The 21,469-nt window shown below is 43.8% G+C and overlaps 2 protein-coding genes across 4 annotated transcripts in view; both read left to right on the top strand.

Annotated features, from left to right (window-relative positions):
* The window catches only part of slc25a34 (solute carrier family 25 member 34), a 7,033-nt gene extending 6,104 nt beyond the window's left edge, over window positions 1-929 (top strand). The window contains exon 6 of one of the 2 annotated variants that reach the window (XM_079891119.1): window positions 238-929. In XM_079891119.1, coding sequence (XP_079747245.1) covers window positions 238-489 — 252 coding nt within the window. In that variant the 3' untranslated portion in view covers window positions 490-929. The remainder of the gene's footprint in view (window positions 1-237) is intronic. The other variant, XM_079891120.1, reaches the window with a different exon arrangement.
* A 6,516-nt stretch (window positions 930-7,445) lies between these two features.
* Window positions 7,446-21,446, top strand: fblim1 (filamin binding LIM protein 1). Of its 2 annotated transcripts, none has more exons than XM_079891116.1 (7): window positions 7,446-7,926; window positions 11,197-11,426; window positions 12,292-12,453; window positions 12,538-12,707; window positions 15,814-15,992; window positions 16,282-16,402; window positions 20,924-21,446. In XM_079891116.1, exons 2-7 carry the CDS (start codon window positions 11,201-11,203, stop codon window positions 21,035-21,037), a joined length of 972 nt encoding a protein of 323 aa, XP_079747242.1. In that variant the 5' UTR covers window positions 7,446-7,926; window positions 11,197-11,200; the 3' UTR covers window positions 21,038-21,446. The 2 variants fall into 2 exon arrangements, with proteins under 2 accessions (XP_079747242.1, XP_079747241.1); XM_079891115.1 differs by having other exon boundaries at window positions 7,699-7,826; window positions 20,924-21,445.
* Window positions 21,447-21,469: the final 23 nt, after the last annotated feature.

A 21,469-nucleotide genomic window follows, 5' to 3' on the forward strand; every position in this document is an offset into this window, starting at 1 on the left:
TTTACATTTGCCCAAAAATATAACTTATTTTTTTATTAATAAAAAAGCCCAGCCCAGGTGGAAAAAGTAATGCATAAATAATGTAACAAATACATTTCCTAAAAAAGACAGTAAGTAACGCAATTAGTGACTTTTTAAGGGAGTAACACAATATTGTAATGCATTACTGTTCAGAGTAACGTTCCCCATCACTGATTAATGTACAGTACGGTGTGTGTGTGTGTGTGTGTGTGTCAGGGCCGGCTGTACAGCGGGTTTGTGGACTGTCTGATGAAGGTCTGCGCCACGGAGGGGATTGTGGGTCTGTATAAAGGCATGATGCCGGTGTTTGTGCGTCTGGCTCCTCATACGGTTCTCAGTATGCTCATCTGGGACGTCCTGAGGCAGCGAGCGCTGCTGTACACACACAGAAGAGAGTCCCCGTACACGAACACTCCCTCCAGAGATGATGCTGAACGCTTGTGTGTGTTAGCGGCACGCCGGAACTGACCCAGTGCAGTTGGGTTTTACCTCACCAGCGTGTCTTATTTCCAGTAACTAAAGACTCTTTGTGTTTTTCATATGTGATGATTAAAGTTTTTACTGACTGACTCTCTGTGATTATTAGTGCAGCTTCAGAACACACACACAACACCAGTGTCTTCGTTCAAGCCGGTTTTTTTCTGACAAACCTTTTTTTTTATCTAAAATATTCACCCCCACCCCCCATTTTAATTGTTTTTCATTTAAAATGATTTATTTGTTGAATTTTGCATTTTTATGATTTCATTTATAAATAGCTTTTCATCAACTCGCGATCTCTGCAGTTCCTCACCAAGCGCGGTTTCAGAAACACTGTGTTTAAAATATGCCAAAAGAAACTTTTAGGCATTATATTTATGTTTATAATCTACAATGTTTCTCTTTTATGTATAAATGGATCAAATATCGCTGGTTTCTCCTAAATCCCACCGCGTTCTGCTGTCTGAGGTAAAACCATAGACTGGTTTTTTATTTTTTTATTTTTTATTATGCAATAACAAATACAAAACAACCATGACTGAGCAATAAATGAACATATAAACAATACACAAAAGAGGGTTACATTACATAAACATAGAGAATATTAAGCTATCTTAAATGATTGACACCAACGTAGAGTCTTACAAGCAGCAGTTTTTAGAATTCCTGAAGGAGTTCAAATATATATCTAAATCTTTCTTAAAAATGAAAAAGGAAGGAGTTTTCTTTGAAAACTTACACTTGTGAATATAAAATTTGGCAAGAAAAAGTAATAAGTTGAGAATAAATGTAAAATGATAAGGGTCTACTTTCAGAAAGTCACCAAAACACACAATTTTTTGGCTTATACAAAAGTTTACAGACAGATATCTTTTAACAAAATTTGAAAAGTCAACCCAAAATATTTTGCAATACATACATTCCCAAAATAAATGAGTAATTGTCTCATCAACCTGATGACAAAAGGTACACAAGGGGGAGATACTATTATTAAATTTAGCAAAATTATAATTAACTGGATAGCAATTATGACTAATTTTAAAAGATACTTCAACAACTTTATTAGATAAAAATAACTTTTCCTGAAGGAGCCAGAAATCTTCCCATACTATATTATTATCAAATTTGTTGTTCCAAAAGCTTACACAAGCAGGTAAAGAAATCTGAACCTTCAAATTTTCTTGTTTGACAATCTGCTGAAAGGAGTTTGATCAACAAATAAATGAGTGTTGTCAAATATAGGTGGAGAGCATAAAGGACCTTTAGGGCCAGGATTGACTAAAGAATTGCCCCAAAAACAATGGCATATTCTCTTGGGGGACTGGAAAAGAGAATTCTTGCATAAAGTGTTCATAAGAGAGCAAGACACCCCTTTCATCTAAAAGTTGACTCACTAAAAGTATATTTTTATCAAACCAATTGTTTAAAAAAAGAGATTTATTTTTATATTGAATATTTTGGTTGTTCCAAATAAAATAATTATGCGGAGAAAAAGTATAATTATATATCAGGGTCCAGCATATTAAAGCCTGTTTATGAAAACTAGAAAGAGTTAAAGTTGTTTAAATGTCATAGTTGCAGCGTAACAAAAAATGCAAACCTCCAACTGAACTGAAAATATAATTTGGGATAATATTCCAAAAAGATGTAGGATTGTTCAAGAAAGATTTTATCCACTTAACCTTGAAAGAATTATTAAGAGTGGAAAAGTCCACTAAGTCAAAACCACCCATTGTCCGATCAGCTATATCATAACACTCTTTTAGAAATAAGAATAAGAGGTTCAAAATTTAGCATTGATCTTCTTTTTTGATCTTTACAAATAATTATACCTAAGTATTTCACTTCGGATTTGACTGGAATGTCACATACTTTATCATCAGTGGAATCTTTAATAGGTAAAAGTTCACATTTGTGAATATTAAGTATTAAACCAGAAGCGGATGAAAAGAGATCAATTATATTTAAGGCTACAGAAACTTGATCTTTATTTTTTAGAAATAGAGTGGTGTCATCAGCCAATTGGCTTATTAAAATTGATTGGTTTGCAACAGAGATACCTTTCAGATTACTATTTTGAATATGGATGGCTAATAATTGCATAGGAAGCAGAAAAAGATACGGCGATATTGGGCAGCTTTGACGGATGCCTCTATCTATATTAAATCTATTAGTAGTACCTTGCTGTAATTTAACTGAAGCATTGGCGTTATTATACAAAGTTTGAATTGCATTGATAAAGTTTGGGCGAAAACCAAAAATATTCAAAGATTTAAGAATAAAAGGAAACTCAACAGAGTCAAAAGCTTTATAAAAATCAAGAAAAAGCAAGAAACCGTCATCAGAGATCAGATCCGAATAATCTAAAGTATCAAGAACAAGTCTAATATTAATTGAGAAGTCTGTCTTTCATGAAACCCGACTGAAAGTCACCAATTATATTATCTAAAACACATTTAATTCTTTTAGCAAAAAATCGAGGGTAGTATTTTGTAATCATTATTTAATAGGCTTATAGGTCGCCAATTTTCAAGTTGAGAAGGATCCTTTTGTGGCTTAGGGATCAAATTTATAACACCCTGAGTCATAGAACATGGGAGAGTTCCCATAGGCTTTCTAAATACACTTGGAGAAGAAATGGAGAAAGAATATTTGAAAATTTCTTATAGAACTCTGTGGTCAGACCATCATTTCCAGGAGACTTATTAAGCTTCAGCTTGTCGATCGCCTCAGAAATATCTTTCAACTGAATAGGAGATTCACACAGATTTTTCCCAATATCATCAATTTTGGAGATACGGTCTGAGTCAAGAGAATTAAAAAATAAGTCAAAATTTTGTTGAGAGTGTCTAGAACGATAAAGATTTTTTATAAAATTCTTCACAATACTTAGAAATGTCTTTATGATCTTTTAAGACTACTCCGTTTAAGTTAAGACTATTGATAGAATTGAGATGAATACGCTGTTTCTCTAACCTAAAGAAATAATTGGAATTTCTTTCTCCCTCTTCCATCCATCTCCTTCTTGAACGAACAAAAGCACCCTTTGCTTTACATATATAAGTTATCTAATGAGTTCTGAAGTTCAGCCAATTCTATTTTCTGGACAACTGATACATTTTCAAAGGGGATACAGGAGAGACAGACAATTCTTTTAACAATGTTAAGTTCCTCTAATTTGTATTGCTTGGCTTTTTGAGATCCAACTTTGAATAACAATAATCTAATGGTGTATTTTAATAGTTCCCAATTAGAACTAAAATAGTTTTCAGCTTGTAAAACCGACTGTAAAAAATAGGGTAAAACTGTGTGTTGGATCACGTGACCCGCGCTCGCGTCACAGTACATGCACGCGCCTCTCATCGCGTCCTCTGCAGCTCTATCATGTTTTATGTTCATAAGTTCTGGTTATTATTTTATGGTGCTCTGCTGTTTTCCAGCAGGTGGCGCTGCATGATGAGGTACTGTGATGGTGTTCTCAGTCTTTGAGATGTTGAAGTTCGCACTACAGGATTTTAAGCCCGATTTGCAAGTTAACGAGCTCGCCGACAGGTCGGGCTGTAATCGCGTGCAAATCTGCGGGTGATCCGCGCTCGCCAATCTTTAAGTGTGAAATACTTAACGACGCATCAAAAACGCTCGCTGACACATCGCCGACGCCAGACAAATCTATCATGCCAAATACCTGGAGCTGTCGGCCGACTCGATAGCCTGTGGTGTCACGTGTCGCGATGAGCAACAGCCAATGATAAGCTTGTTATGACATTACAAAAGCCTTTTGTATTGTAACCATCGTTGCCAAACCACAACAGGCTCTGCTTTTTCATTATAATGTTTTACTCACCTCCAACTCTCTCTGACAGACAATCCCTGCTGCCCGCGTGTGCTCCGTTCACCCATATTCTTTTTTTTTTTCGTTTATATATATTGTTTATATATAAACAATATATATATTATTTTTATTTTTATTTTTTATTTTTTTACCGCCAATTTTGTCCCGCCGTCCATTTTCAAATAGACAATGCGCCATTTCCCATTCCACTTCTTGCGCATGTTTTCGTGACACAATGTGGCTTTGGGACCGGATAGAGTCTTGGGTGAGAGTTGTCGTCAGCTCGTGTGGTGTGTAACCCCCTAGTGTCACATAGTGTGAACACCACAACGACTTCAAGACTCCAGAGCAAGTCATGTAGTCTGAACAGCACAGCGATCTGCCGACGTTTAAAGTTGTGTAGTGTGAGCTAGGCATTACTCTCTTCCTTTTCTTCTAGTTTTATCTTGAGGCACCAAGTAATTATAACCATCATCAGCAGATCTGAGAAGAAGAAAAATCATCTTTACGCCTTTTGCCGCGTTTAGAGCATTTGCTTACTGCAGTGGACGAGGGTCACGTGCTTTTTTAGTGCGTAGTAGCCTACTATTTGGTCGTGTATGAGTTAAAGGGTAACTCTCGCCAAAATGAAACCTAGAGTCTTTTTCTTAGTCTACCCGAGGCAAACTTTCGTTTAAAAGCATCATTAGAATGGAAACGCCACTTTAAGTTTGACCGTATTTTCGTTTTCGGTCAAATTGCCTTTTGAATGGGAGTGCACGACTGTGATAGGATCAAAAATCGCTATTTTTAAAACACTAAATGCGGCTCGACACAACATGAAACTGTGCTGGAAGTGTCACCAGCGGCTCTACACATGAACTCCAGCAGAGTAAAGAAAGATTTAATTTGAAAAACCCACTGTAACTTGTGGTTTCCGTCCGCCGGCATTCTGACAGTCAAAAATAGTCGATCTCCGAATGCAACGTAACAGGGTGAAGAGTAAAGCTCCTAAAGCTCAGTTCCATATAAATTCACGGATAATTTGTTGTTTTGTCGTTAGTGAAATCAATATTGACCTTGTATTTGAAAAAGGATCCTCATATAAGAAGCAATACTAAAATTCAGAGTCAGTTCATTCGCATTCGGAGATCGACTAGTTTTGACTGTGCCCCAAGCACTCCCATTCAAAAGGCAATTTGACCGAAAACGACAATACGGTCAAACTTAAAAGTGGAGTTTCCATTCTAATGATGCTTTTAAACTAAAATTTGCCTCGGGTAGACTAACAAAAAGACCCTAGGCTGCATTCTGGCGAGAGTTACGCTTTAATCTACAACAGGAAATGAAGGATGGGTTTTTTTCTAATCTTTTTTTTTCAATTAAAGACAAGTACGATGCAAAAAAATACAAGGCATTGTAATACAGTTCAGAGTGTATAAACAAAGAATAACAACAACAACTAAAATATATAATGAACATGTATGTAAAAATTACGAAAAAAACTAATAATAAAAAAATAATTTAATTTGAATAAAAAGTGCTATATTAGGGCAGTTGCATGAATTTAAAAAGCTTTCAAATTTGTATTGTTTTTATAAGCTTTTTGTTTTGTGATCTCTTATTTGAAAGAGGTTTAAAGTATATTGTGAGATCGGTGTTATAACAGGTAATATACGAGGGTTTCTTTTGAGTTATTTTTGTCTTATGAATTTAAAACTTTGACAAAATAATTAAAATATGAATAATATAACTTTGATTTTCAGAAAAATATGGGTTTTGAAAACAAAGAAAAATTGTTAAATAATTAATATTAAATAAATATTATTATTTTTCATGTCTATTTGAAAGTCAGTCCAAAAAGAAAAAGGGCAATAGAAATATAAACGAAGGATGCTTTGCTTCTGTGAGTATCAGGAATCAGATGAAATGGATATTTGTTTTGGTGTTTGTATTGTACCTCAGAGAAGCTCATGAATATGTTTATCTGATAGACAGTGCAGATAAAAGCCGCTAATCACTGAATAAACAGGTTAAGCACGTCTCGCTCAGGAGCTCAAAGGTGAATCATGATTCATGACTCAGGGTTTGAACCTTTTACAGTCTATGAACCAACAACCTTTATATTACCATTTCAGAAACGACATCAGCCCTCATAAGTCTGATAAGTCTCCATAACCTAGCGTCACTCAGGTTGCGCTTATAAACGTGTGATTGTCGTTATATTAGATAATGAAGTGTGTGTGAATCAGATTCCTCATCTGTGGGCGGAGCTTGTGTCAGGACTCGGATGATGTCATCGCGGCTGCGCATGCGCCCTCCCGCAGCAGTGACGTCACCGACGCATTCCTCAGCCCCTCCCCCTCTCCTCGAGGATGAACTCACAGATAAATGCTGATACACACACAATCCCGCGCTGCGTGTTATGTAGTTTATATAGTTTGTATAGTTAATATAGTTTAGGTTTATATAGTTTGTATAGTTAATATAGTTTGAAGATTATATAGTAGTTTGGAGTTTAAGAGATAAGTTTATGTAATTTGTTTCATGTACTTTGGATAGTTGTTTATATATTTTGTACATGGCAATGGCAATTTTCTTTATATATCACCATAAAATACACAAAGTTGACCAATGTACTTTACAACAAGATAAATCACAAACACATTACTAAATTACATTATATTATCAATGAAATTATTACTAAATGTATAATTTTTATAATTAGTTTAGTTCATATAGTTTAGGTTTAGTTTGTATAGCTCATTTGTTTCATGTCTTTCCCTGTGAAGAGTTTAATGCAGGAGAAGAGAGAGAGAGAGAGAGAGAGAGCAAGAGAACGAGTGAAGTGGGGGATGGGAGGAGAAAAGAGAAAAGAGGGCAGACACACTGAGGGAGGTAGAGAAAATAACACTGACAGAACAATGAGACGACACACACACACACACACACACACACACACACACACACACACAGTTTTCACTGCTTTATCACACTGAGGCAACAGGATGTGACTGTACCTGCCTTTTCCAGCTCAGCTCCTGCTTATCTGTGTGTGTGTGTGTGTTCAAGTAACTGCATGCCTTTGTGTGTTTGTAGGCATGCATGACTGCCTGTGTGTGTGTGTGTGTGTGTGTGTGTGTGTGTGTGTGTGTGTCACACATTTGACTGCTTTGTCAGTCAGTAACTGTTTAACTCTTCACCTCTGCTGATCTGAGAGAGAGAGAGACAGAGTCAGTGTGTGTGTGTGTGTGTGTGTGAGAGAGAGAGAGAGAGAGAGAGAGAGAGAGAGAGAGAGTCAGTGTGTGTGTATGTGTGTGTGTGTGTATGTGTGTGTGTGTGTGAGAGAGAGAGAGAGGAAAAGGCGTGTCCTCGTGCAGATACGATCCTTACTGCTACTACTCTCTCTCTCTCTCTCTCTCTCTCTCTCTCTCTCTCTCTCTCTCTCTCTCTCTATACACAGATCGCAAGGAAACAGGAACGACAGACTGGAAGAGTTTGATCTGCTGTTCAGGTACGTGCGAGAGAGAATAGAGACGTGATCACACTCAGACCGCTGATTCCTCAACAGCTGGACAGAAAACAGAAACAGAGGTTCACCATATGAATTAGATGTGGGTTTGTGTGAAGTTCTGCTCTTCATCTGTCATTCAGTCGTGTGTGTGTGTGTGTGTGTGTGTGTGTGTGTGAGTGTGTGTGTGTGTGTGAGAGAGAGTGTGTGAAGCCTCGGACACACTCAACACATGTGTGTTTTCTGATTTATTCTGTACGTCAACGTACATTCGACCCAAATCACCATCGCTCGACACATGACTGACTGAACTTTGGTATTGAAGACTCGGACACGCCTAGAAACACGTCTAATTCACTTTCTGACAGATTATAAGTGTGTGCTTAATTATTTATTATTTACTTAATCTTTTCTCTGTGCAAAAGTGTTCAGTAATATTATATATATGTTTATGTAGATTGGAAAGTTCATATGTTTGTATAGTTTATATAGTTTAAGTTTATATAATTTGTTTAGTTCATTTATATAGTTTAATTTTATGTAGATTGGATAGTTTGTAAATTAGTTTAATTCTTAGTTGTAACATATATGTTCAGTTTTAGTTTCGTTTTTACCCTGAATTCCTAGTTAGTTCCCTTGTTTTTAATAAGTTTCCGTAGTCCCTAATTGCACACACCTGTTCTGTTGGATCTTTGATTACACCGTCGGTATTTAAAGCCCTGAGTTTCTCTAGTTCATTTGTCCGTTTTCATCTGTGTTTATGTGGTTGGGTTTGTGTTTCTTTTATCACTCCTGTTATCTGCTGCGACCTTCTGCGTCTTTCTGTTGTGGATTTTTGTTCCTACTTCTTCGTCCTGCACTTCAATACAGCCGCTCCGCGACAGAATAACGGACCCTCATAGCGAGTAAAACAGAAACGGACATACCGTCAGTCCAACTTCTGTGCCTGGAGCAGTCCTTCACTGTTTCTCCCGTCTCCTGCTCCCCCTCGGTCCTCCTGCTCCAGCTCGGTCCTCCTGCTCCCCCTCGGTCCTCCTGCTCCACCTCGGTCCTCCTGCTCCCCCTCGGTCCTCCTGCTCCAGCTCGGTCCTCCTGCTCCCCCTCGGTCCTCCTGCTCCACCTCGGTCCTCCTGCTCCCCCTCGGTCCTCCTGCTCCAGCTCGGTCCTCCTGCTCCCCCTCGGTCCTCCTGCTCCCCCTCGGTCCTCCAGCCTCACCTCGGTCCTCCTGCTCCAGCTCGGTCCTCCTGCTCCAGCTCGGTCCTCCTGCTCCCCCTCGGTCCTCCTGCTCCACCTCGGTCCTCCTGCTCCCCCTCGGTCCTCCTGCTCCCCCTCGGTCCTCCAGCCTCACCTCGGTCCTCCTGCTCCCCCTCGGTCCTCCTGCTCCCCCTCGGTCCTCCTGCTCCCCCTCGGTCCTCCTGCTCCCCCTCGGTCCTCCTGCTCCACCTCGGTCCTCCTGCTCCAGCTCGGTCCTCCTGCTCCAGCTCGGTCCTCCTGCTCCCCCTCGGTCCTCCTGCTCCACCTCGGTCCTCCTGCTCCCCCTCGGTCCTCCTGCTCCCCCTCGGTCCTCCTGCTCCCCCTCGGTCCTCCAGCCTCACCTCGGTCCTCCTGCTCCAGCTCGGTCCTCCTGCTCCAGCTCGGTCCTCCTGCTCCCCCTCGGTCCTCCTGCTCCACCTCGGTCCTCCTGCTCCCCCTCGGTCCTCCTGCTCCCCCTCGGTCCTCCAGCCTCACCTCGGTCCTCCTGCTCCAGCTCGGTCCTCCTGCTCCCCCTCGGTCCTCGTGCTCCCCCTCGGTCCTCCTGCTCCCCCTCGGTCCTCCTGCTCCCCCTCGGTCCTCCTGCTCCCCCTCGGTCCTCCTGCTCCCCCTCGGTCCTCCTGCTCCAGCTCGGTCCTCCTGCTCCCCCTCGGTCCTCCTGCTCCCCCTCGGTCCTCCTGCTCCCCCTCGGTCCTCCTGCTTCACCTCGGTCCTCCTGCTCCCCCTCGGTCCTCCTGCTCCCCCTCGGTCCTCCTGCTCCCCCTCGGTCCTCCTGCTCCAGCTCGGTCCTCCTGCTCCCCCTCGGTCCTCCTGCTCCACCTCGGTCCTCCTGCTCCCCCTCGGTCCTCCTGCTCCAGCTCGGTCCTCCTGCTCCCCCTCGGTCCTCCTGCTCCCCCTCGGTCCTCCTGCTCCCCCTCGGTCCTCCTGCTTCACCTCGGTCCTCCTGCTCCACCTCGGTCCTCCAGCTCCCCCTTCAGTCCTCCTGCTCCCCCTCGGTCCTCCTGCTCCCCCTCGGTCCTCCTGCTCCCCCTCGGTCCTCCAGCTCCCCCTTCGGTCCTCCAGCTCCCCCTTCGGTCCTCGGTCCTCCTACTCCCCCTCGGTCCTCCTGCTCCCCCTCGGTCCTCCTGCTCCCCCTCGGTCCTCCTGCTCCAGCTCGGTCCTCCTGCTCCCCCTCGGTCCTCCTGCTCCCCCTCGGTCCTCCTGCTTCACCTCGGTCCTCCTGCTCCACCTCGGTCCTCCAGCTCCCCCTTCGGTCCTCCAGCTCCCCCTTCGGTCCTCCTGCTCCCCCTCGGTCCTCCTACTCCCCCTCGGTCCTCCTGCTCCCCCTCGGTCCTCCAGCTCCCCCTTCGGTCCTCCAGCTCCCCCTTCGGTCCTCCTGCTCCCCCTCGGTCCTCCTGCTCCCCCTCGGTCCTCCTCCTCCCCCTCGGTCCTCCTGCTCCCCCTCGGTCCTCCTACTCCCCCTCGGTCCTCCTGCTCCCCCTCGGTCCTCCTGCTCCCCCTCGGTCCTCCTGCTCCAGCTCGGTCCTCCTGCTCCCCTTCGGTCCTCCAGCTCCCCCTTCAGTCCTCCAGCTCCCCCTTCGGTCCTCCTGCTCCCCCTCGGTCCTCCTGCTCCCCCTCGGTCCTCCTACTCCCCCTCGGTCCTCCTGCTCCCCCTCGGTCCTCCTGCTCCCCCTCGGTCCTCCTGCTCCCCCTCGGTCCTCCTGCTCCACCTCGTTCCTCCGGCTCCACCTCGTTCCTCCGGCTCCACCTCGGTCCTCCTGCTCCCCCTCAGTCCCTAATTTATTAAAGACTGTGTAGTATAACACATTGAAAACTTTATTAAAAACTATATAGTTTGTATAGTTTATGTACTTTGAAGGTTATATAATTTGTTTCGTTTTTTCTGTTTGTATAATTTATCTATGTAGTTTGTACATTATTTTATTTATTTAGTAAATATTTATGCAAAAGTGTTCAGTAACTCCATGTGCAATGAAACAGATTTTATTAAAAAGTAATTCAGTGTAAAATAATGTCAGCTGTTGCTTCAGCATTGAAATAGCGTTGGCAGAAATCTCTTCCACAGAGCTTTGTTCGTTTGATTCTGTTTCTGAGTTGATTTGAGTGGTTTGGTCTGTTTCAGCATCATGGCGTCCGCGGCCCCTCAGAAGAGGGTGGTGTCGTCTGTCTTCATCACTCTGGCGTCTCCGTTCAGGGCGACCGTCACCCCGACGGCCCAGGTCCACAGCAGCAGCCCGACGCGAGAGCAGCCGCGGCTACGGAGCTCAGTGTCGCATGAGGAGCGGATCAGCCCGCTGTACGCCCAGCCCACCGCCGCCCCCTGCAGGCGGGACAGCACACGCACACCGGACGGTGAAGAGCGCTTCACATCATCTTCATGTTTATAGTTGCATTTAGCAAGTTAGAGCTGGGCGATGATATATATTAGGGCTGCACGATTAATCGCAATTAACATGAAATCGCGCTTAAACCGATTTGGTGATGAAATCGCAAAGGCTGCGATTATTTTTGTTGTGCGCAGCTTGTCGTTGATGTACGGCTCAGTAAACGCTGCTCCATCTGAAAGCACTGCGAGTTTGAGAAGCATTTATGAACCTCTTGTCCAAGAAAAGACAATCTTTTGTTTATTCAGCTACAGCGATAGAGATTTCCTGGAATGATGTGTGTGTGTGAGACGCCCTCTGCTGTTCAGAGGGATATGTGGTGTGTGTGTGTGTGTGTGTGTGTGTGAGACACCCTCTGGTGTTCAGAGGGATATGTGGTGTGTGTGTGTGTGTGTGTGTGTGTGTGATGCCCTCTAGTGTTCAGAGGGATATGTGGTGTGTGTGTGTGTGTGTGTGTGTGTGTGTAAGACGCCCTCTACTGTTCAGAGGGATATGTGGTGTGTGTGTGTGTGTGTGTGTGTGTGTGTAAGACGCCCTCTGGTGTTCAGAGGGATATGTGGAGTGTGTGTGTGTGTGTGCGAGAGCCCCCCCTAGTGTTCAGATGGAGCATTTATCACCGATCACAGAGCCGTACTTCACTGACAAGCTGCACGTTAAATAATCGCAGCCTTTGCCAAATCGTGTGTGGTTTCATTTTGATTAATCGTACAGCCCTAATATATACGTTATATTTTATGTTAATAAAAAATTTTTTTTTGCTGTACAGTAAATATGGCTTTATATTTTGCGTGTGTTAGTAAAGAGGATTTGCTGATTGATTCTTGATCTGTTAGTGTTTGTAAGCAGTTACTCTGATGAACTCCCTCCTCCACATGACCTCTGTGACCCCGAGCCCGGACCCACGGTTGCCCCTGCAGAGGTCAGTCTGCCAGAGAGATCGGTGCCCCCTGCTGGAGGGATGGTGAACGAGCCGTCAGCCGGACCGCACAGCACTGGTGAGAATCCTCCTGATAACTGGAATAATCCTGTGAGAGGACAGTCGTTCAGAGCTGCTGTGTGTGTGTGTGTGTGTGCCTCAGATGTGTGTGGGTTCTGCCGTAAGCTGGTGCCGCTGTCTGAACCGGCCATCGACGCTCTGAACCGCACGTACCACGCCTCGTGCTTCCAGTGCCGGCAGTGCCACGCTCCACTGGCTGCCAGACTCTACTACACTAAATCTGGGATTCCTCTGTGTGAGGACTGTTACCAGGTACTGAGTGTGTGTGTGTGTGTGTGTGTGTGTGTGAGGACTGTTACCAGGTACTGAGTGTGTGTGTGTGTGTGTGTGTGTGTGTGTGTGTGTGTGTGTGTGTGAGGACTGTTACCAGGTACTGAGTGTGTGTGTGTGTGTGTGTGTGTGTGTGTGTGTGAGGACTGTTACCAGGTACTGAGTGTGTGTGTGTGTGTGTGTGTGTGTGTGAGGACTGTTACCAGGTACTGAGTGTGTGTGTGTGTGTGTGTGTGTGTGTGTGTGTGTGTGTGAGGACTGTTACCAGGTACTGAGTGTGTGTGTGTGTGTGTGTGTGTGTGTGTGTGTGTGTGAGGACTGTCACCAGGTACTGAGTGTGTGTGTGTGTGTGTGTGTGTGTGTGCGACTCCTCTCCCTCTGCTTTGAGCACAAACTGGTCATCTCCATCACCCGAGCAGTGCGTGGGGCGGAGTGCTGGACAGATCATCGGCTGATCAGATCCAAGATACACCTAAAGGTCCGACCTCAACACACCAGGCACCAACCCTCAACTCCCGAGCCCTAAAATCCCCTGACATCACTGCATCGTACAGTCGCCGCTCGGCTGATAACCTTTCCTCCGCCCTCACTCATCCCCTCGAAATACTCAGCCTTCTGGAGGAGAAGCGTAAAGCCCTCTCTGCCCACCTCTCCAATCCACAATCTCCCTCTCTGCGCTCACAGTAATATCCGTGCTGAGGTGCAACGACGGCTTCGCACAGTAAACTGGAGATGTTTGGGGTGCCAGCAAGGTTTCTGGACATCCTACAACAGTTTCACGTTGGCATGCAGGCTCGTGTGATTGTGGGTACATCTCAATCCCCTTCCTCTCCTGTGCAGGTAGGAGTGAAGCAGGGGTGTGTACTGGCTCCGGTGATCTTCAGTCTGGCAGCGGTCACCCTCCTCTCCCGCAACTCCCTCAGCCCCGACGAGGGTGTTTGCCTACAGTTCCGTCTGGACGGGAACCTCTTTAACCTCCGCCGCCTGCAAGCCATCACCGAGACCACCACTATCACAGTTCATGAACTGCAATACGCTGATGACGGTGCCCTCCTCGCCCACAGCCCTACCGCACTGCAACACACACTGGATGTTGTATGCGCAGTCTACCAAGCTTGTGGCCTGCAAGTCAACATCCAAAAGACAGAGATCATTGCACAGACCACGGTCCACACCCCCTGAATTCTACATCCATGGCACACCAGTAAAGGTCGTTCAGCACTTCTGTTACCTCGGAAGTATCCTAACACCCACCCTCCTCATAGACAACGAGATCCAGGCACGCATAACCTCGCCTCCTCTGCCTTTGGTAGACTCCGATCTCGAGTCTTTGTTAATAAAGATCTCCTTACCTTCACCAAAGCGGCCGTCTACCAGGCGTTGCATGCTTGCATCCGAACACCAACATCCGAACGCCAGAGAACAGCGCAGACACACACACACACACCTAAAGGGGTTTATTCTGAGATAACACACACACACACACCTGAAGGGGTTTATTCTGAGATAAAACACACACACATACACACACACACACACACACACACACACACACCTGAAGGGGTTTATTCTGAGATAACACACACGCACACACACACACACACACACACCTAAAGGGGGTTTATTCTAAGATAACACACACACACACACACACACACACACACACACACACACACACACCTGAAAGGGTTTATTCTGAGATAACACACACACACACACACACACACACCTACCTGAAAGGGTTTATTCTGAGATAACACACACACACACACACACACACACACCTGAAGGGGTTTATTCTGAGATAACACACACACACACACACCTGAAGGGGTTTATTCTCAGATCACACACACACACACACACACACACACCTGAAAGGGTTTATTCTGAGATAACACACACACACACACACACACACACCTGAAAGGGTTTATTCTGAGATAACACACACACACACACACACACACACACACCTGAAGGGGTTTATTCTGAGATCACACACACACACACACACACACACACACACACACACACACACCTGAAAGGGTTTATTCTGAGATAACACACACACACACCTGAAAAGGTTTATTCTGAGATAACACACACACACACACACACACACCGGAAGGGGTTTATTCTGAGATAACACATACACACACACACACACACACACACACACCTGAAAGGGTTTATTCTGAGATAACACACACACACACACACAAACCTGAAGGGCGTTTATTCTGAGATCACACACACACACACACACACACCTGAAGGGGGTTTATTCTGAGATAATACACACACACACACCTGAAGGGGTTTATTCTGAGATAATACATACATACACACACACACACACACACACACACACCTGAAGGGGTTTATTCTGAGATAACACACACACACACACACACCTGAAAGGGTTTATTCTGAGATAACACACACACACACACACACACACACCTGAAGGGGGTTTATTCGGAGATAACACACACACACACACACAGACCTGAAGGGGTTTATTCTGAGATAACACACACACACACACACACACACACACCTGAAGGGGGTTTATTGTGAGATAACACACACACACACACACACACACACACCTGAAGGGGTTTATTCTGAGATAACACACACACACACACACACACACACACCTGTAGGGGGTTTATTCTGAGATAACACACACACACACACACACACACACACACACACACCTGAAGGGGTTTATTCTGAGATACACACACACACACACACACACACACACACACACCTGTAGGGGGTTTATTCTGAGATAACTTATTCTGGATGTATATTATCCTCTTATTACACGGATATTTGCCACATAAGTCAAAGAGTTGAAATATTTTATTAGCTCTCCAAAAGCAAAACTTCTATGAGGAAAACCCGTTCCTAGCGTTGTGTAGTGTGTAGCGTTCAGTGACGCGGAAGAGCCGATGTTTCTGTTCCCAGAGGCTGTTATCTGGGAATAACATACGGTGTGATTGACCAATCAGAATCAAGTATTCCACAGAGCCGTGCAATAACACACATTATATTATTATGATGATTATGACAGGCAAGTCTGGAGCCGTGCTGGGCGTGTGGTGACGTCATCAAAGACCATGTGATCCGAGCGCTGGAACGAGCCTATCACCCGCCCTGTTTCGTGTGCGTGACGTGCCGGCAGCCAATCGGAGAGCAGCGTTTTGCGCAGGGGGAAGTGGGAGAGGTTTACTGTCTGCAGGACTATTACAGGTACAACATCTGCTCACATCGCTACCTGTGCATCCATACACCTGTTTTTAGGAGAATCCCGGGAGATAAATAAAAACAGCCGATTGCAGAAACTCCAGTTTATTACTGATATTTAGTGACGATTTCCCAGTAAGTGAGGATTTTGTTCTCTTGAACACGGGATGGAAACGCTGCTTTATTTTCACGTTTTATCCGATAAACGCTGCTTTATGTTGATGTTGAGTAACATAGATCTAAAAGTCATCATGATATATTATTATTGTAGAATAACACGTGTGTTTCTGTGCAGGAAATACGCTCCTCAGTGCCGCTCGTGCTCAGAGCTGATCATCCCTCGAGACGACGGGACCGACAGCTTCACTGTGGAGTGTCTGAGTCACTCTTACCATGAGCACTGTTACCGCTGCGAGGTGTGTGTGTGTGTGTGTGTGTGTGTGTGTGTGTGTGTGTGAGTGTGTGAGTGAGTGAGTGTGTGTGAGTGTGAGTGAGCGAGTGTGTGTGTGTGTGTGTGTGTGTGTGTGTGAGTGTGTGTGTGTGTGTAAGTGAGCGAGTGTGTGTGTGTGTGTGTTTGAGTGAGTCAGTGCGTGTGTGAGTGAGTGTGTGAGTGAGTGAGTGTGTGTGAGTGAGTGAGTGTGTGAGTGTGTGTGAGTGTGAGTGAGCGAGTGTGTGTGTGTGTGTGTGTGTGTGTGTGTGTGTAAGTGAGCGAGTGTGTGTGTGTGTGTGTTTGAGTGAGTCAGTGCGTGTGTGAGTGAGTGTGTGAGTGAGTGAGTGTGTGTGAGTGAGTGAGTGTGTGAGTGTGTGTGAGTGTGAGTGAGCGAGTGTGTGTGTGTGTGTGTGTGTGTGTGTGTGTGTGTGTGTGTGTGTGTGAGTGTGTGTGTGTGTGTAAGTGAGCGAGTGTGTGTGTGTGTGTGTTTGAGTGAGTCAGTGCGTGTGTGAGTGAGTGTGTGAGTGAGTGAGTGAGTGAGTGTGTGTGTGTGTGTGTGTGTGTGTGTGTGTGTGTGTGTGAGTGTGTGAGTGTGTGAGTGTGTGAGTGTGTGTGAATGTGAGTGAGTCAGTGTGTGAGTGAGCGAGTGTGTGTGTGTGTGTGTGTGTGTGAGTGAGTGTGTGTGTGAGTGAGTCAGTGAGTGAGTGAGTGAGTGTGTGAGTGAGTGTGTGTGTGTGTGTGTGTGTGAGTGAGTCTGTGAGTGAGTCAGTGAGTGTGTGTGTGTGTGAGTGTGAGTGAGTCAGTGTGTGAGTGAGCGAGTGTGTGTGTGTGTGTGTGTGTGTGTGTGTGAGTGAGTCAGTGTGTGAGTGAGCGAGTGTGTGTGTGTGTGTGTGTGTGTGTGAGTGAGTGTGTGTGTGAGTGAGTCAGTGAGTGAGTGAGTGTGTGAGTGAGTGTGTGTGTGTGTGTGTGTGTGTGTGTGTGTGAGTGAGTCTGTGAGTGAGTCAGTGAGTGAGTGTGTGAGTGAGTGTGTGAGTGAGTCAGTGAGTGAGTGAGTGTGTGTGTGTGTGTGTGTGTGTGTGTGTGTGTGAGTGAGTGTGTGAGTGAGTGAGTGTGTGTGTGTGTGTGTGTGTGAGTGAGTGTGTGAGTGAGTGAGTCAGTGTGTGTGTGTGTGTGTGTGTGTGAGTGAGTGTGTGAGTGTGTGTGTGTGTGTGAGTGAGTGAGTGAGTGTGTGTGTGTGTGTGTGTGTGAGTGAGTGTGTGAGTGAGTGAGTCAGTGTGTGTGTGTGTGTGTGTGTGAGTGAGTGTGTGAGTGAGTGAGTCAGTGTGTGTGTGTGTGTGTGAGTGAGTGTGTGAGTGAGTGAGTCAGTGTGTGTGTGTGAGTGTGTGTGTGAGTGAGTGTGTGAGTGAGTGAGTCAGTGTGTGTGTGTGTGTGTGTGAGTGAGTGTGTGAGTGAGTGAGTCAGTGTGTGTGTGTGTGTGTGTGTGTGAGTGAGTGTGTGAGTGAGTGAGTCAGTGTGTGTGTGTGTGTGTGTGTGAGTGAGTGTGTGAGTGAGTGAGTCAGTGTGTGTGTGTGTGTGTGTGTGTGTGTGTGTGTGAGTGAGTGAGTGTGTGAGTGTGTGTGTGTGTGTGTGTGAGTGTGTGAGTGAGTGAGTGAGTGTGTGTGTGTGTGTGTGTGTGTGAGTGAGTGTGTGAGTGAGTGAGTCAGTGTGTGTGTGTGTGTGTGTGTGAGTGAGTGTGTGAGTGTGTGTGTGTGTGTGAGTGAGTGTGTGAGTGAGTGAGTGAGTGAGTGTGTGTGTGTGTGTGTGTGTGTGTGTGTGTGTGTGTGTGTGTGTGAGTGAGTGAGTGTGTGCGCCATTTCAAGGTTCAAGGTATTTTATTGTCATTCTGTTCATGACACATTTACCAGCAGCGTAATAAAATAAAAAAGATGAGTAATATACAACATACATACAATAAGTTAAAAAAAGTTTAACAGACTAAATTTAAAAATAACTTAAAACCTATATAATAAATAACTAAGCAGCAAGTTTCTAAAGCTGTGCATCATTCACATATAAACCAGAGCATCATTATGATGATGTTTGATTCATCAATGTTTTTCTTGATTATGGGAACATTACTTGTGAATTTTGAATATTTTCTGAAAGTTCTGAAACATTTGAAAAACGTTAGACGAGCGTCCAGCTTAAACACTCCATAACCGATGTATAAACTGTTTTCCTGCTGATGTTTTTAGAACATTATCAAGGCCGGATTTACCAGTGGGCTTGACTTGCCCATGGGCCCCGCCCAATAGGAGGCCCCGCTCGTTTACGTTTGATTTTTTCAATAATATGTCAGTCATTTAATTTTTCATTTAAAGTTTGTTGATTGGTCTAGCATTGTTACCTGGCCCTGCCTTGCTGCAATGAAAAATATAATTGAATTAGCTAAATTAAACGTCAGTCATCTTGATGTTTGCTGATTGGTTATTGGCAGTTACGTAATGCCTCGTTTACTGCCGAACCGTTGAAAAAACCTGTCTGCATTAGACAGTAGCCGCGTTTCCATTACCCTTTAAATTGCGCAAATTGAAATTGCGAATTGAAAATACGCTTAATGGAAACACGTCAATTTCGCAAAAACTCCCGTTTATCGCAAAAAAGTTTTTACGCTCTCATGAGGAGGTTTTTCAGGCAATTCGAAAAAGGAATATTTCGCAAAACTGCAATGGAAACAGTTTTTGCGCATTTACAGTCACCTGACTTAGAAGACGCGGTGTATTTGAAGTCCATGCTACGCAAATAATAATAATTTTATATTATTTAATTATAACATTTAATAGGCTATATTTAGAAGACGCTTTTATGCAAAAAAGGAACCAAGCTGAGTGTGGAGCGCTGCATGGCACGGAGGCGCGGCCGCGAACACTTTCCTATCAGCAGTGGAAACAACTTAAAATACTCTATCATTTCTGGTCAGACAGAAAATAATAATACATTATTGTCAACTACTTTTATTTGTGTAAACTCACAATAACAAGAAAACGTTGTGCTTTTGTAAAATAAAAGAAAACAATCCGACGCACGTTCATGATCTCCGTAAACTGGAGCGCGAGAACTGAAACAAAATATAGCCTGTGTAGGCTAAAGCTTGAAATGTCCACTTTAAAACGAACAAATTCGAATCGAAAGCTAATACCTTCTGATTAATCCGTATGAAAGGTGCATTTCTCTCTAAAAGATCTGCTTAACAGCGGAGATGGAGATGGGATTTTAGCCTAAACAATAGTTTATTAATAATATTAATGGCTCTTCTCATTCAGCACTGCGGGAAAAACATCAATTCCAGGTTCTAATTTGGCCTTAGAAAACCAGTAAAATCGACATGTTTTCCATATTAATTTGTAAATATTTTAAATGTTTAATAAAGGGGCAAAAAGTCATAAACAAAAATCAGAAAATTCGTCGATATTTAGCCTACTTTTTTGCGCAGCAGCTGGTGTAGCCAGTTCAATATTAAAATGTTGGTGTTCAACTGCGTTTTAAAAAGACATCAACCGTTCATTTTTCGTTTTTCAATTACGGGTTAAAAAAGGAAAAACGAATGGACACAAAAGTAGCCTACATGGATCGTTTGGACAGAATACGAGACAAAGTTCTTTATTAAATTCATAAAAGAAACAATAATTAGCCTATAGGAATACTGGATTCTAAGTCTCAAAGAAATGCCACAATCAAAACATATGTTTTCCAGGTAAATAAGTGTTTTATTCTCATTCTGACCAAGACATTTGTGCATGGCAATAAACTTATGATCACTTTGAACTTTTTTAATCATTATTTATTTATTGGAAAAAAAAGTTTTTCAAGCTTCAATCAGTGGTCATATAAATAAATCATTACGTTTTTTTAGCATGTAACACTGTCTACGGTACCAGTCACCTTTTGAAAGTAGCTTTGCACTTCAAACAACGATTGGATCGATTATATTGTTACGCCACCAGATGGCGACAAATGACTGTTAAAAACATTTTTCATTGAATCGTTCATTCAGGAGATTCGTTCAAAAATGCTGATTCATCTATGAAACAAGTGTATTTGATTGAGGAATTGAATCATTCATTCAAACCCAAGTTTTTTTTTTAAATAATTCAGATTAATTAAACATTTTTAATAGACTTCAGCAATTAACACAAATTATGTTATTTTGTTTAGTTGTTTGTTCAGGATCGTGATCTCTATTTTTATTCTCAGTTTATCCAGAATTGTGTAGCTCTAATACACAGCTTGTGTATGTATCATTTTGTTCTATTTAAAGTAATGTATAGAAGGTAGGGCCCGAAAGTGACTCAAGCCCAGGGGCCCACACCACCCTAAGTCCTGCCCTGAACATTATTAAAGACCAGATTCCTGTTACCTACTATTACAAAACGGCACAATACCCATGATGCTTTGCAACATAACTGTCTCTCACTGCCTCTCTCTCTCTCTCTCACACACACACACACACACACACACACACACACAGGTGTGCCATGTGCTTCTGTCCCCGGAGCCCAATGAGCATGGCTGCCACCCGCTGGACGGCCAGATCCTGTGCAAGCCGTGTCACGTGACTCTGGTTCAGCGCGCGTCACTGTGACGAGGACACGCCCACTGTGAGGAGGACACGCCCACTGTGCCAGATACAACAATCGCTTCTTTTATTATCTTAATGCTTTCTTTCAACATTCCTCTGATTATATCAATGTACACTAGCGGTCAAAGTCTGGAATATGTACGAATGTTTTGGAAACATCTGCATTTATTTGATCTAAAATACAGTGAAATATTATTACAATTTAAAAATAGCTGTTTTCTGTGTGAATATCTTTTGACCATTACTGTATCAGACATATCAACTAGTCTTTTGCATTCTTTTTTTGTAATATGCACAAAATGCAAAGCACCAAAGATATTTATTCAACAGCAGCAACACCAATATCCCATATTCAGTGTTATTTCCATTGTAAAAGGAATATGACTCCAAATAAACTACTAATATATGCCATCTTGTGCTCATTGTGACTGATTA

The sequence above is a fragment of the Squalius cephalus genome, assembly GCF_949319135.1.
Source record: "Squalius cephalus genome assembly, chromosome: 13".
Taxonomy (NCBI): Eukaryota; Metazoa; Chordata; class Actinopteri; order Cypriniformes; family Leuciscidae; genus Squalius; species Squalius cephalus.

What these genes read in the sequence shown, in the direction of transcription:
- fblim1 (XM_079891116.1), top strand. Translation starts at nt 11,201, where the DNA reads ATGGCGTCCGCGGCCCCTCAGAAGAGGGTGGTGTCGTCTGTCTTCATC. An exon ending in TGTGTGAGGACTGTTACCAG is followed by an intron (nt 12,708 to 15,813) that starts GTACTGAGTGTG and finishes TGATTATGACAG; the next exon opens with GCAAGTCTGGAGCCGTGCTG. An exon ending in AGCACTGTTACCGCTGCGAG is followed by an intron (nt 16,403 to 20,923) that starts GTGTGTGTGTGT and finishes ACACACACACAG; the next exon opens with GTGTGCCATGTGCTTCTGTC.